This window comes from Euleptes europaea, chromosome 6, assembly GCF_029931775.1.
Source record: "Euleptes europaea isolate rEulEur1 chromosome 6, rEulEur1.hap1, whole genome shotgun sequence".
Taxonomy (NCBI): Eukaryota; Metazoa; Chordata; class Lepidosauria; order Squamata; family Sphaerodactylidae; genus Euleptes; species Euleptes europaea.
The window spans coordinates 107,511,356-107,523,966 of record NC_079317.1 but is presented as its reverse complement, the minus strand read 5'-3'; the positions used below and the strand labels follow the sequence as shown (position 1 = coordinate 107,523,966).

The 12,611-nt window shown below is 48.6% G+C and overlaps 1 protein-coding gene across 1 annotated transcript; it reads right to left on the bottom strand.

Moving 5' to 3' along the window:
• Positions 1-562: 562 nt before the first annotated feature.
• GLB1L (galactosidase beta 1 like) lies at positions 563-12,494 on the bottom strand. The gene is made up of 17 exons (XM_056852040.1): positions 12,141-12,494; positions 10,954-11,181; positions 9,589-9,767; positions 8,789-8,939; positions 8,337-8,397; positions 7,959-8,053; positions 7,061-7,241; positions 6,914-6,972; positions 6,184-6,305; positions 5,969-6,009; positions 5,718-5,836; positions 3,009-3,083; positions 2,526-2,615; positions 2,085-2,198; positions 1,748-1,879; positions 1,344-1,550; positions 563-781 (listed from the first exon to the last, which is right to left on the bottom strand). Exons 1-17 carry the CDS (start codon positions 12,492-12,494, stop codon positions 563-565), a joined length of 2,427 nt encoding a protein of 808 aa, XP_056708018.1.
• Between the last annotated feature and the right edge of the window lie 117 nt (positions 12,495-12,611).

Here is a 12,611-nt window from a genome sequence, read left to right as displayed (position 1 = left end):
GGTTCTTTATAAATCTGATTGGTTTGCACATTGCAAAACATGGCTTATGGGGTTTCCTCTGTTGTCCTTCTTAGTGTTCAACTTAGCCAACCTTTGCTGTTCAATGCCAGAACTTAGATGTTGAGCATAGATAGTCTTGCCTTTAGTAGAAATATGTAGCTGCACTTAAAGCTAGCTTTCCTGTTCATAACATTTATTTCCATAGCTTCCTACAATAGACCTCATGATGCATGGTGCATGCATCCTATGCATGGTGGAGAAAAACTACACTGAAAAGCTCTGCAAGGTTGGTGTATATTTAATATAGGGGCTGGTACCCAAAACACTGAAACACTGAGCAATCTTATGGAACTCTTGCTGGTTGGAAGAGAAGGAACTGTGGTCCTAGTAATCGTAGGCGTCTTTCATCCTTTCCACCCCTCCAAGTAAGAAGCTGGGGATTACAGGAAAAGCCTTGATCCTACAGACTTCTGCTCCCTTGCAGTCAGCATGCAGAAGGACCTCTTTTTGCTTCCACTTAAAAGCCACACAAACTAAGGGCACAACTGGCTAACAGTCCCTGTTACTCCATGTCTCTAGTGGTAGAGCTGTGTGTGCGATTAAAAACGGGTCGGTCGAGGAAGAGCACTATAGGCTCCTCTGGAGCTGCCTGCAATTCCAGAACTGTGATGATATTGGGGGCTGAAGAATTGAGGAGCACGCCAGGCACAAAGAGGGTTTGCTGGGAACCACGAGCTGGCCAGAAGCGGCCCAGGTTAAAACCATTAATCCAGAGCTGGCCCTAGGAGAAAAGACAAAAGGATGTTTCAGAAATACTGTCTCTGGTCACTCTGACATCTTGAACTACTGTTCTTTAGAGAAAAAGGCACTTCCCTGTTGCTACATAGCCACATAAGCTGGAAACCATCATCAGCATATTTTTTCCAAAGCAAATCTTGTTGGAGTGAATGAGACTTATTCCCTGTTATGTGTTTGGACCCTATGAATTAATGTCCTCCAAAATGTCTTATCAACAACCTTGCTCAGGTCTTGCAAACTGAGCCGAGGCTTCCTTTATAGAGTCAATCCATCTCATATTGGGTCTTTCTCTTTTCCTGCTGCCTCCAACTTTGCCTTTACCAGTGACTCTTGTCTTCTCATAATGTGACCAAAGTACAAGAGCCTCTGTTTGGTCAGTTCAGCTGTACTAAATGTACAATACCAAGATGATCAGTGTAGCAAAGAAGCAATAACTTACAAAATGAGATGTGAAGGAAATACTAACAAGCTGAGAAAATAGCATGGCTACTCAGTAGCAGAATGACGTAATCCTAAAACTGGACTCAGTCTAAGGATGGTAATACCTTGGTCCATCCAGGGAGCTTCACATAAGAGTCCCAGTTGATGCCAGGAGTTGTGAAGGTTCCAGTGTAGAAAGCTGGTCCTGTGTTCCCCCTACTTGTTGGAGCAACTGGGGGCCACGCGTGTGCCACTGCTGAATCTATGTCCAGAGGATAGATGAACCAGTCCATAAGAGTGGTTGAATCCAGTGTGACATTGTGGATCAGACCCTGGCCAGCAAGATGGAGGTTGAAAGGTTAGGTGGGGAGAGAACCTGCCCTTCTGGTTGCTAATTCTTACCTGTTGCCCATTATTGGCCATTATGTTCATTATATCCTGGGCCCAGTTCAATTTAAATACACACCAACCCAACCCCACCATAACTCCTGTGAACAGTAATAGACCCAGTGCCACTGTTCAGATGCACCTTAAAGTCACTGACGTTGGCCCCGAAGTTGATACGACCCATGTTCTCCACCAGCAAATCTAGGATGTCCCCAGCCTGTCCAGTCATGTTTACTCCACTCACTTTGTCCCGTTCCAGTGTCCCTTTATATTGCTGAAGAGGGTAGATGAATGGGGTTAGAAGATAATCCAGCTGTGGAGCCCTTGCCGAGTTACAAGCAAAAATTCTGTCCTCATGCAACCTCTGGCCCATCATGTAAGGATGCTGTGGATAACAGCAAGACCTTGGGTTGTATGCTGCATTCTGCTTTTAATTTCAGCAAGTGACCACCTTCCCTGTCCCCTAGAAGGGCCCTTACTCCATTGAGTAGAATGTAGGCAAGATCGTGGACTCCATTATTAGGGACACTAAGCGAGACAGGCTCCAGGATGTCATGTGGCAGGAGGGTCCGGTAAAGGATGAAACCATGGGCCTGAAATAAAGAATGAAAGTATTTCACTTGCAGGCCAGAAGACCAACTTTATTTATTTAGATATTTATGCCGTGCCTTTCTCCCTACTGGGAGTCCAAAACAAGTTTTTTATTCTTATTCCCATTTTACCCTCACAATAACTGTATAAGGTAGGTTAGGCTCGGAGAGTAAACAGCCCAAGGTCACCCAGTGAGGTTCAAAGGCAAAGTTAAACTCCAGTCTCCCAGGTCCTAGTTCTGCACTCGAACAACTGTGGCCTCTCTTACATCTTCTGGTGGAAATAAATGTGGGTCTTTTGTTGTGGTAGGTTCTAGTCCAACTCCTTACCTGACTCATAACCTCAAAAGTCAATGGGAAGGGAGTATGGACGGGCTGGACAGGTGACAGCAGGCTTAGAATATCCAGCAGGTTTACTCGCTAGAGGAAGGAAGAAAAGATGTTCTGCAGGATATCATTTATACCATTCACAGTTCCTCCTGTCTTTCCAGCATCTTCCCACCTGTTCTTTTGAGCATCACAGTCTTCCCTCCTGCCTTATCCTTTTTCATAAAGCTGTTATTCAGGATAGCATATATCCAGCCACACAGCTCCTCCAACACTTCCATTTCCAGAAGGGGGGTGGCGATTTCTGCTGATTCCCCCTCCCTCTGCAGGCCACTATTTTTTACAGCCCTGAGGATACATTGGTCCCCAGGAACAAAATGTTGATGGTTGGATAACTGCCATTATAAATGATAATATAAGTGCTGGAAAGAGTATGCAGAAGAACAAGACACTCTTGTGAAGAAATGGCTTCCAGACCTGACTTACCTGTGGCAGAGACACATAGCCGTATGCACACTTTGGGGTAGGGGGTGGTATTGGTCCTGCAGGCAATGCCTGAAACTAGATTAAAAAATAAAGTCCACGTGGTCAGGCTGATGGGGGAGGGGAATCAGATACCTATTTCCGCCTAGTAGCACTGTGCAGCTGATATTATATCCACTGCCCTGAAATAGACGAAGCCCATTCCATTTCTCTGTTCTCAGCAACCATCAACAGAATTGACCTGCAGCCGCAGCTCAGCTGTTTGTCGGGCGCCCCGCCCCTCTTCAGTTTGGACAGGGGAGGCTGTGGCTGAGCACCTTACCACCACCACCCTCTCAGCTGAGCTGTTTGTCGGGGCCCCGCCCCTCTAAAAAAGCATTTAGAAAATTCCACAACATTTGCAGACAATCCTACAAGCCATCAGGAAATCTACAAGGAATTTTCTAGCATTGTAGCAGCTGCAAAGGTGAATTTTAGTAACAGATTTTTACAGTTCCATAAGATGGAGACAACCCTGTGTTTTCTTACTTCTCCAGATAAAGCCAAATTTGAAGAACTTGATCTTTCCTGCCTACACTGGTTAGATTAAGAAAATCTGGAAATGGAGCTAATAGAATTTCAAGAAAGCTCTATCTGGAAAAATAAATTCTACGACCTGCGTGAAACACTTGAGAAGATAGAAGGGATGCCAAAGGACAGCACAGTTAGTTCTGAAAATGAAATCCTTAAAGTGTGGCATTCGCTGCCAAATAATTTTAAGCCAATGAAAGCACTTGGGATTGCTTTCCTTACTTTGTTTGGATCATCTTATGCTTGTGAGCAGCTGTTTTCAGCTTTGAATTATATAAAATCTGACACCAGAAACAGGCTAACAGATGACCTGAGTGCTGCATGTATTGCTCTCAAACTTACAAAGTATGAGCCAAGGGTAGACAAATTATCAGCATGCACACAACAGCAAAAATCACATTAATTGTCAAAGGCTTTCATGGTCAGAGTTAATTGGTTCTTGTGGGTTATCCGGGCTGTGTAACCGTGGCCTTGGTATTTTCTTTCCTGATGTTTCGCCAGCAGCTGTGGCAGGCATCTTCAGAGGAGTAACACTGAAGGACAGTGTGTCTCAGTGTCAAGTGTGTAGTAAGAGTAATATATAGTCAGAAAGGGGTTGGGTTGAGCTGAATCATTGTCCTGCAAAAAGTATCCAAGGTAATGTGCTAATCATTGTCCTGTAAGTATCAAGATAATGTGCTAATGAGGGTGTGGTATGTTAATATTAGCACATTACCTTTGATAATTAATATTAATATTACCTTTGATAATACCGTATATACTCGCGTATAAGCAGAGTTTTTCAGCCCCAAAAAAGGGCTGAAAAAGCCGGCCTCGGCTTATACGCGGGTCAATACGGTAGGGGAGGGGAGGAGGGAGGGGGCAACTTGCCGCCATCGCCGCAGCCACCGCTGCCGGGCCCATGCGGCTTCCCCCAGCCAGGAGCGCCCTGTGAGGGCCTTCCAGGGCGGGGGGAGCCTCCTGCGGGGGGCCCGCCGCCGCCACCACCGCCTTCGCCGGGCCTGAAGGTAAGCCTGCGGGGGGGGGGGTTATGACCCTCGGCTTATACGCGGGTGCCTAATTTTTCCCCATTTTTGGGAAGAAAGGCGGGTTGGCTTATACATGGGTATATACAGTAATAATATTATCAAAGGTAATATAATATTACCTTAGCACATTACCTTTGATACTTTTTGCAGGACAATGATTCAGCTCAACCCAACCCCTTTCTGACTATATATTACTCTTACTACACACTTGACACTGAGACACACTGACCTTCAGTGTTACTCCTCTGAAGATGCCTGCCACAGCTGCTGGCGAAACGTCAGGAAAGAAAATACCAAGACCACGGTTACACAGCCGCATAACCCACAAGAACCAAATCACATTAATTGTTCAAAAAATTTGCTCTTGAACTCCCTTCTCCTTGAGTATTTCTGACCATGGGATTCTACCCAACATAAGTTTAAGTGTGTTAGGTTGGACTTTAGAAGAGCAAATCTTATTACAGCTTTTCCTTTCCCCAAGACTGAAAATTTCAAAATTACATGGCCACTACTACCCAGGGTGCCCACCAGTTCTTCCCTGTTGGTGAGAAGTCCAAGATGATAGACCCCCTTATTTCCCCCTCCACTTTCTGGAAAATTAAGTTGTCAGCAAGACAAGTCAGGAATTTATTGGATCTGACATTTTTAGCAGAGCTGGACTTCCAACAGATATCCAGGTAATTAAAATCTCCTGTGACCACCAGTCTCTGATAACTTTGTAATCTGGTCTAGCAGTGTCTCATCCAAGTCCTCTGCCTGGTTTGGTGGTCGATAGCAGACCCCCACAGTAATATCACTATTATTTCTTTTATTGTTATCCATAAACTCTCAACTGAACTTCCATGCTCAGATTCATGTATTTCTTCACAAGTATACACATCCTTGATCCTCCCCCTTCTTTATATGTCTATCCCTTTTAAACAAGTTGTACCCCTCAATCCTAATATTCCAATCATGCGTGTCATCCCACCAAGTTTCAGTAATGCCTATTAGGTCAAAATTCCCTTCCTGCATTAGGACTTCAAGTTCTTCCTGCTTGTTTCCCATACTCGGCGCATTAGTGTAGAGACACTGGCATCCATGGTTTATGTGCCCCGAAGTTTTCAACTGTTACCTTCCCAATGACCGTCCGAATGGCATACACCTTGGCAGTAGGGTCTCCAGCTTCTGAGAGGGGTGCATCATAGTCATAGCTAGTAGTGATGGGGTTGAATATCTTCTTGTAATCAGCACCTGGGTGGAAAAGGCTATGAAGACAGAGCAGACAGCTAGACTTCTTCCTTCCCACTCTGGATAGTTCCATGCGCTGGCCAGAAGATAGGCCTCTGTACTTTTGACAGCAATTCTAAGGAGACCCCAACTTACCACTCCAGTAACCAAAGTTGGTGCCACCCTGGAACATATACCTGTAAGAAGAGCAGATATCACAGTAAAAGTTCTCCTATCCCTGCGGGTATGCGGGGGAAAGGGTGGACAAGAGATGGGTGCTAGAGTGTAGCAGATATAAACCACCTCCACTGCTCCTAATGCTTGTGTTCCCCTGCCCTGCACACCCCTCTTCCCTATGACCTCATGGTTACATGTTGATGTTGGCTCCCACTTGTAGCATCTTCTGTAGGCCCCGAGCCACTTCTTCAGCACTGCTTGTGGAGTGTGGCTCACCCCAGTAATCCAGCCAGCCTGTGTAGTACTCAGAATTCACCTAGGAGGAAGGCAGAATTAAATGTTTACAAGAAAGCAGTATCTAGATAATTTTCAATGCACTTGTGGTAAAACACCAGCATGGGAGACAGCAATTCTGCCCTCTCCCCTTTATTGAAATTCACTTGCAGAGGATGGGGGAATCCCTTCATCCCATGTATGCCCATGACAATCTAAGCTTCATGACAGCTGATTATAACACAGAAAAATAAATACCTCCCAGCTGGGTTCTCTCCTCCCCCCCCCCCGCAGAAATGCTTATCAACTGGGTTTGACACTACTAGCATTCATTCAGGAAGATATGACAAACTCACTGCCTATCAGAGACTTTGGAAGCACTGGTCAAACACAGGATTGTAAGCAACATGGTCCCAGCACCAGCCAAGCAATCACTAGGGCAAGCGAGGATTTAGCATTGATGGGTATTGTTGATTTGTGCCCCATGGAGGTGGGGATCAGGCAGAAAATATCACTGGAAACAAGACAGGGACTGGCCCAGACGGGATGTGGTCAGATTGTTATTTGGTGAGATGAGTGCAAAGGGAGAAGTGAGTGTGACTGACGACAGGGGGTAGCACCCTCCCCCTTGGCAAGGGCAGGCCCTCTCACCAGCGGCCCCTTTGGCTCGTATTTTCGCTGTCGTTCAAATGCCTGTGTCATGTTAACGCCTGTGAAAGAGCAGAGACATTGGGAGTCAAAGCAGAATCCTGCCCAACTTCTGCCAGTCCAGTCAGAGACTGCCCCACTTCCCACTACCTGGTCCAAAGTCCACAGTAGCATACAGGCCCTGTATAGTCCCACACCGGAGGTCAGGGTCTTTGGGGCCATCAGTGGTGAAGAGGACAACTTCCTCTCCCAGGTAAGCACGAAAGGCAGAGAGCAGATGGCGAAGATAGTCATAATCACAGGCATAGTAACTCCCATATTCATTCTCCACCTGCCTGGGAAACAAGAGGCATTAAAGGATGGTGACTCAGGGACCTCACCTGGCCTGACAGAGCAGGTCTCCAATATGCCTTAGCACGGATATCTCCTCTGTCAAATATTAAGTAAACATTAGTGGTGCCCAGCCTCTTTTAGACCAGAGGCAGATCACCAAGCCAGGCATAGCGTTGCTCTTTGCAAAAGAAGCAGACAGACTACTCTTGAAATTTCCAGGTCCCTTATGTGACTGAAGGGCTTTACTGCTAACAGTGCCTCCGCTGCTTGATAGCATGGGCCAGGTATGAAGTAAGAGATTTAAGGCCCAAGAATGGTACCTCCTCAGGCTTTGTGTATGGATCATCCATGCTTTTGTGCTGTCTGCTCATAGTCATAGTGCCTCCTATATCATGCCACCAAGACCAGCTCTGCCATGATCCAAATACTGAATAGCTTCCAAATGAAATGCCATCTTTGTTGGCTTGGTCCCTTCCACAGAAAATACTAGATGTGGCAATGGGGTGGTAAGCCTTCGACTTGCTGCTCACCTGAATGCTGCATGCATGTATGGCACACACACTCCAGTGCAACTTCCTCAATTTGTGTTTATGTTTGGTTAGCTACTTAGGGCTCAGTTTGGTAGAGGCCTCATATCAAGAGCCTGTCAGAAGCATAGCAAAAATATGATGTTAAGGTTGGAGACAGCACTGAACAGAATCTGCAGCCTGCGCACCTGGACACTGATGATGTTGCCTCCGTTGTGGTAGAGACGGGGTTTGATCTTGGGCAACAGGACATCCAACCACTTGTCTACAGCCTGCAAGAAATCTGAGAGAACATAAGGACTTAGCTAAGGACTGGATCTCCCCTATACAATTTCCTACGCAGGGCTAAGACAGAGTTGGAGGCTGTGACACAATTACACAGAGAAGAGGTGTGGGGCCCTTTGGCCATTATACAATATTCACAGGGACTATCACAGTTCTGCAGCAGAGTCCTGGAAACTCAGATAATCGGCCCTGTAGAAGCTAGGTGTGAAGAAGCCACAGCCATTACAATGTCTAGGGAACAGAGTGGGCATCGTGCAGCTTGGTTAGGGTTACTGTCTTACCTGGGTCAGTTGTGCGCAGGACAATATCTGGCTTTGCTAGTAGCCAGTAAGGAAGGCCACCCTAGGAAGGAAAGTGAAGAGGTAAAACAACATTGCCAGTGAGGTCAGAATGTGTGATTGCTCACCCCCTGTCCTGATCAATTAGAACTAGTGGAACTGGTCACGTGAGAATCCAGGGTGGAACAAAACAGATCTGAGTTTATGACAGAGTAGCTTATACCAGGAGGACAAATAGTACCATCCAGACAAATAGTATAAAGGACAACAGCAAAAAGAGGGGAAGGAAACTAGAGAAAAACAGGTCAATGAAATAGTAGGAAACCCAGTAAAGGAGGATGGGGATGATCAAATGCTTTACTGAAAGGGAGGGCGGCCCACCTGGCTGGGGAGTGTTGCATTCAAATGCTGCAAATGTGCCCAAAACCATTATGGATCTTTTGCTCAGCTCTTACCATCTCCCATTCTGCACAGATGTAAGGTCCAGGACGCAAGATCACCAACAGGCCTAACAGTGCCACGAGGTCCAGGAATCCCTCCAGATCTCTATCACCGGCAAAGTTGTACATACCAGGCAATGGCTCATGATAATTCCAGGGCACGTAGCTAAAGGGTGAAAATACAAGATTTCAATCTGGAACAGATGGCTATGGCAGGGAGGATACTACCCATGAAATATGTTTGATAAGCAGGAGAGGTGTCTGTGGCCAAAATGCCTAAATGGCACCCATATTCCCTCTCTGTATTTCACCTACATCCCTGGATACCTAGTTTTCCAGCCTAATGCGTACAAACATAACTGTAGGGGTGGGCAGGAGAACAAAGATCTTTTTCCTCTAGTTTTCAAACTGGACATAATAGCAAAGGTTATTCTCCCAGTCTCATAGGAAAGATGGGCAGTAATAGGCACAGGGTTTTTTATTGCAGGGGGTAGTATGTATGTATGCACTGATTTCTCTGCACTTGATACGTGCAGTCCTCTTTCCCCCCATTCCATATGGTGTTTCGGCCACCAGCTGCAATATGCTCTTCTTGCGCACAAGCAGCTGAAGTGGAAGAGTGACAGGCCTTCAGTGATTGGGCCCAAGTAAACATTAGCTCCTCTGCTCCAAGGACTGTCTGACTTTTGCAAAAAGGACCCTACACCATAAAGGTTGGAATATCTACAGGCTGCCATCTATGGTCTCTAGACTCCACTGCACCACAGCAAAAATTAAACCCCAACAAAACCCACCATCCCTGTCTGATCACTTACACCTGCACAGCATTGAGGCCACTCATGTACATCTTAAGGAGCCGATCCTTCCAGTAGGCAGGAGGTATACGGAAGTAATGGATGCTGCCTGAAATATAGCGGAATGGAGCACCATCCTTGCGGAAACTGTTACTGCTATAATCAATGCTGAAGGAGCGGGCTGCTGAGGTGACCTGGCATTGAAGATGGGAGAGAAAAGCATGATTACATTACATTGCTACATTGTCCCTAGCCTTTGCTGACAGGAGCAAATGAGTGTTGTGTCCCCTGTCAACCTGCCATAGCAGAAGACAGCAACAGATGCTTACTGTCCCAGCCAATATGCCTGGATAGCAAGATTGATGTTATGATTGTTTTCTGCAATGTGCCTATTTTGTAAGTACAGGATTTATGGCACACCCAATAAAAACACCCCTATATGCAAGTACAGACTAAGTACAGCCTGGTGGCGGAAAGTGCTGTGAACTCGCAACCAACTTATGGTGACCCTGTAGGGTTTTCAAGGCGAGAGATGTTCAGAGGTCGTTTGCCATTGTGCAGTGAACCTGGACTTCCTTGGTGGTTTCCCATACAAATACTAACCAGGGTTAACCCTACTTAGGGTTGTCAGCCTCCAGGTGGTGTCTGGAGCTGTCCAGCTATTACAACTGATCTCCAGATGATACAGATCAGTCCACCTGGAGAAAACGGCTGCTTTGGAAGGTGGACTCTATGGCATTATACCCAGTGAAGTCCCTCCCTTCCCCAAACCCCACCCTCCCCAGGTTCCATCCCCAAACCTCCAGGTATTTCCCACCCCAGAACTGGCAACCCTAACAGTCTAAGAACACGTGATACATGATCTCAAAAGTACTTGCAGAAGCTCCCATCGCCCTGCTTCGGACCTCTCCCATTCAAATGTCCGGTTCCAGTCAGGGCTACACCTGAGGTTCAGGTCGGACTCCCCCAGCCAGGCTCCAGGACACACCCACCCACCCTGCAGCGTTTCATGATTGGCTGGCTGCATATGGGGACCCTCTGCCCGAATCCTATTCTGGAGTCACCCAAATCTCTGCCTTCAATCACACCGAGCAGAATCCCTACAGCAGCCCCCCGGCCACAGGCACCGGTGTTCCGGCTTTCCCTCCTCGCACCCCCCTGCAATGGTTTCGCAGATTCTGACCCGCCTCGGGCGGCCGCAGCCCACCCACCCTCTTCCCGCCGAGGAGACGGGCCGTCCGCGCCCTGCCTGGCTGGGGGGCCAAGGCCCATTTGCTCCACGCGCGTCCGGAGGAGCTCCCGGGAAACGGCACGACGTCGCGCCCCAGCTCTGTCCCCGGCCTCCACGGAACTCCCCGCCCCCGACTAGCCCCCCGGGTCTCTCACCTGCAGCGGCAGAGCGCACAAGGCCAGCGCCAGGACCCGCGGGCCCAGCGCCATCGGCCCGGCTGGCGCTTCAGCGGGGCGTCCGGGGGAGGCGTCACATGAGCGGCCTCTGCAGCGCCTTCCCAAAGTCCGGCAGTGGTCACTGGGCAGGGCGGGCGGGGAGGAGCGCACGCGCACAGTCGCCGGGACGGGCAGCGGCGAGCATCCCGGGCAAGACACCTCCAAATCCTGAGCGGAGAAATGGGGCAAGAGCGTGAGGAACCGCGCCTGCCTCGGTGCGCGCCCGCCCGGCCGGCCGGCCGAGCCGCTCACCTTTTGCTTTTGTCCTGAGAAGCTGCACGTGGTGATGAAGAAGCCCAAGAACCTTAACGGCACCGGGCGGGCAGGAAATGCCGGCGCGTGTTTTTCCTGTCTCCCCCGTAGGAAGGCCAGGCGGGGCCCACTATTCACAGGACCAGTATCCAGCGGAGCCAAACCCCTCCACCAAGGCTCTGCTGGCCCGTAAAGCCTGCCGGGACGAAGCGCCCTGCCCGTTCAAACATCCAACCGAGCTTCCCTGAAATAATCAAGACCGAGGGATTTCGCAGGTTGGTGCTGGAATAGGTTATGCTACATGTAAAACCATCCCGGTGTTGCTTTTTAGGCCGTGATTGCAGCCCGTGCAGTTTGTTATACGCAGATTAATTTCCTGTCTGGAAACTGATTTCTAAAATGGACCTGGATGGTTTTAATTTACAGTTGTTCTATGTTCCTGTATTCAGTTAAAGGGCGTAATTCATTTCCATCATGAACCAGTGTTTATTTTCTCTTTGAGGGAAGTGGCAAGATCACACTTGTTTAGTCTGTTGTACTATCAGGATTTTAAAAAATCATTGCTGCAACCACCTCTTGCAGTTGCTTGCATACTTAATAACTCAAACAAAGTTGATTTCCCTCAATTTCCCCAACGGTTCTGCTTCTATTGCTCTATGAATTCTCCTCCTGCATTTAAAGGAATCAGGGCCTGTTTTTCTTTGGCTCGCCTCCATACTGAACAGACACGCAGGGCTGCCTTATACCTAAACAGACTCTTCATCCCCCCAGGTCAGTATTTTCTGTTCAGACTGGCAGCAGCTCTCCAGAGTGTCGGGTAAAGGTTATTCTCATCACCTACTACCTGGTCCAACTGGAGATGCCAGTGACTGAACCGTGTGGACCTTCTGTAGGCCAAGCAAATGCTTGACTGCTGAGCCGGCTGAGCGCGAGGGATGGGGGGCAGCTGACAGCGCTGTGGTGCTGTTGCAGCGCAGGCTGGGGCCAGGCAGAACCATCACATTGTCAAGGCCTACGGGGGGAGGGGCATCATTGTGGTGGGGCATGGACTGGGGGTGGGAGGGCCAGGCCGATGGGTGGGATCGGCCCCTCAGTAGACAGTGCAGTGGAAAAGTTGGGGGCGGGGCCCGGAGGGAGGGCGAGGGACCAGGGCGGGAGAGGACAGCCAGGAAATCTCCCGAGGGGGCCGGGGGTGTATCTGGAAAGAGGGGCAGCTGCGACGGAGACATGGATCGCTGTCCCGCTAAACCCCCCCACACACCTCTATTGGTCCTCTCCCCAACCTCCAGTAACATCCAAGCACCAGACCGTCCCTGGCCACATCCGCTATGGTGCCTCTCGGGGCA

What these genes read in the sequence shown, in the direction of transcription:
- GLB1L (XM_056852040.1), bottom strand. Translation starts at nt 12,494, where the DNA reads ATGTCTCCGTCGCAGCTGCCCCTCTTTCCAGATACACCCCCGGCCCCC. An exon ending in TGTGCGCTCTGCCGCTGCAG is followed by an intron (nt 9,768 to 10,953) that starts GTGAGAGACCCG and finishes TCCCATCTTCAA; the next exon opens with TGCCAGGTCACCTCAGCAGC. An exon ending in GCTATGTGTCTCTGCCACAG is followed by an intron (nt 2,616 to 3,008) that starts GTAAGTCAGGTC and finishes TCCTTCCTCTAG; the next exon opens with CGAGTAAACCTGCTGGATAT.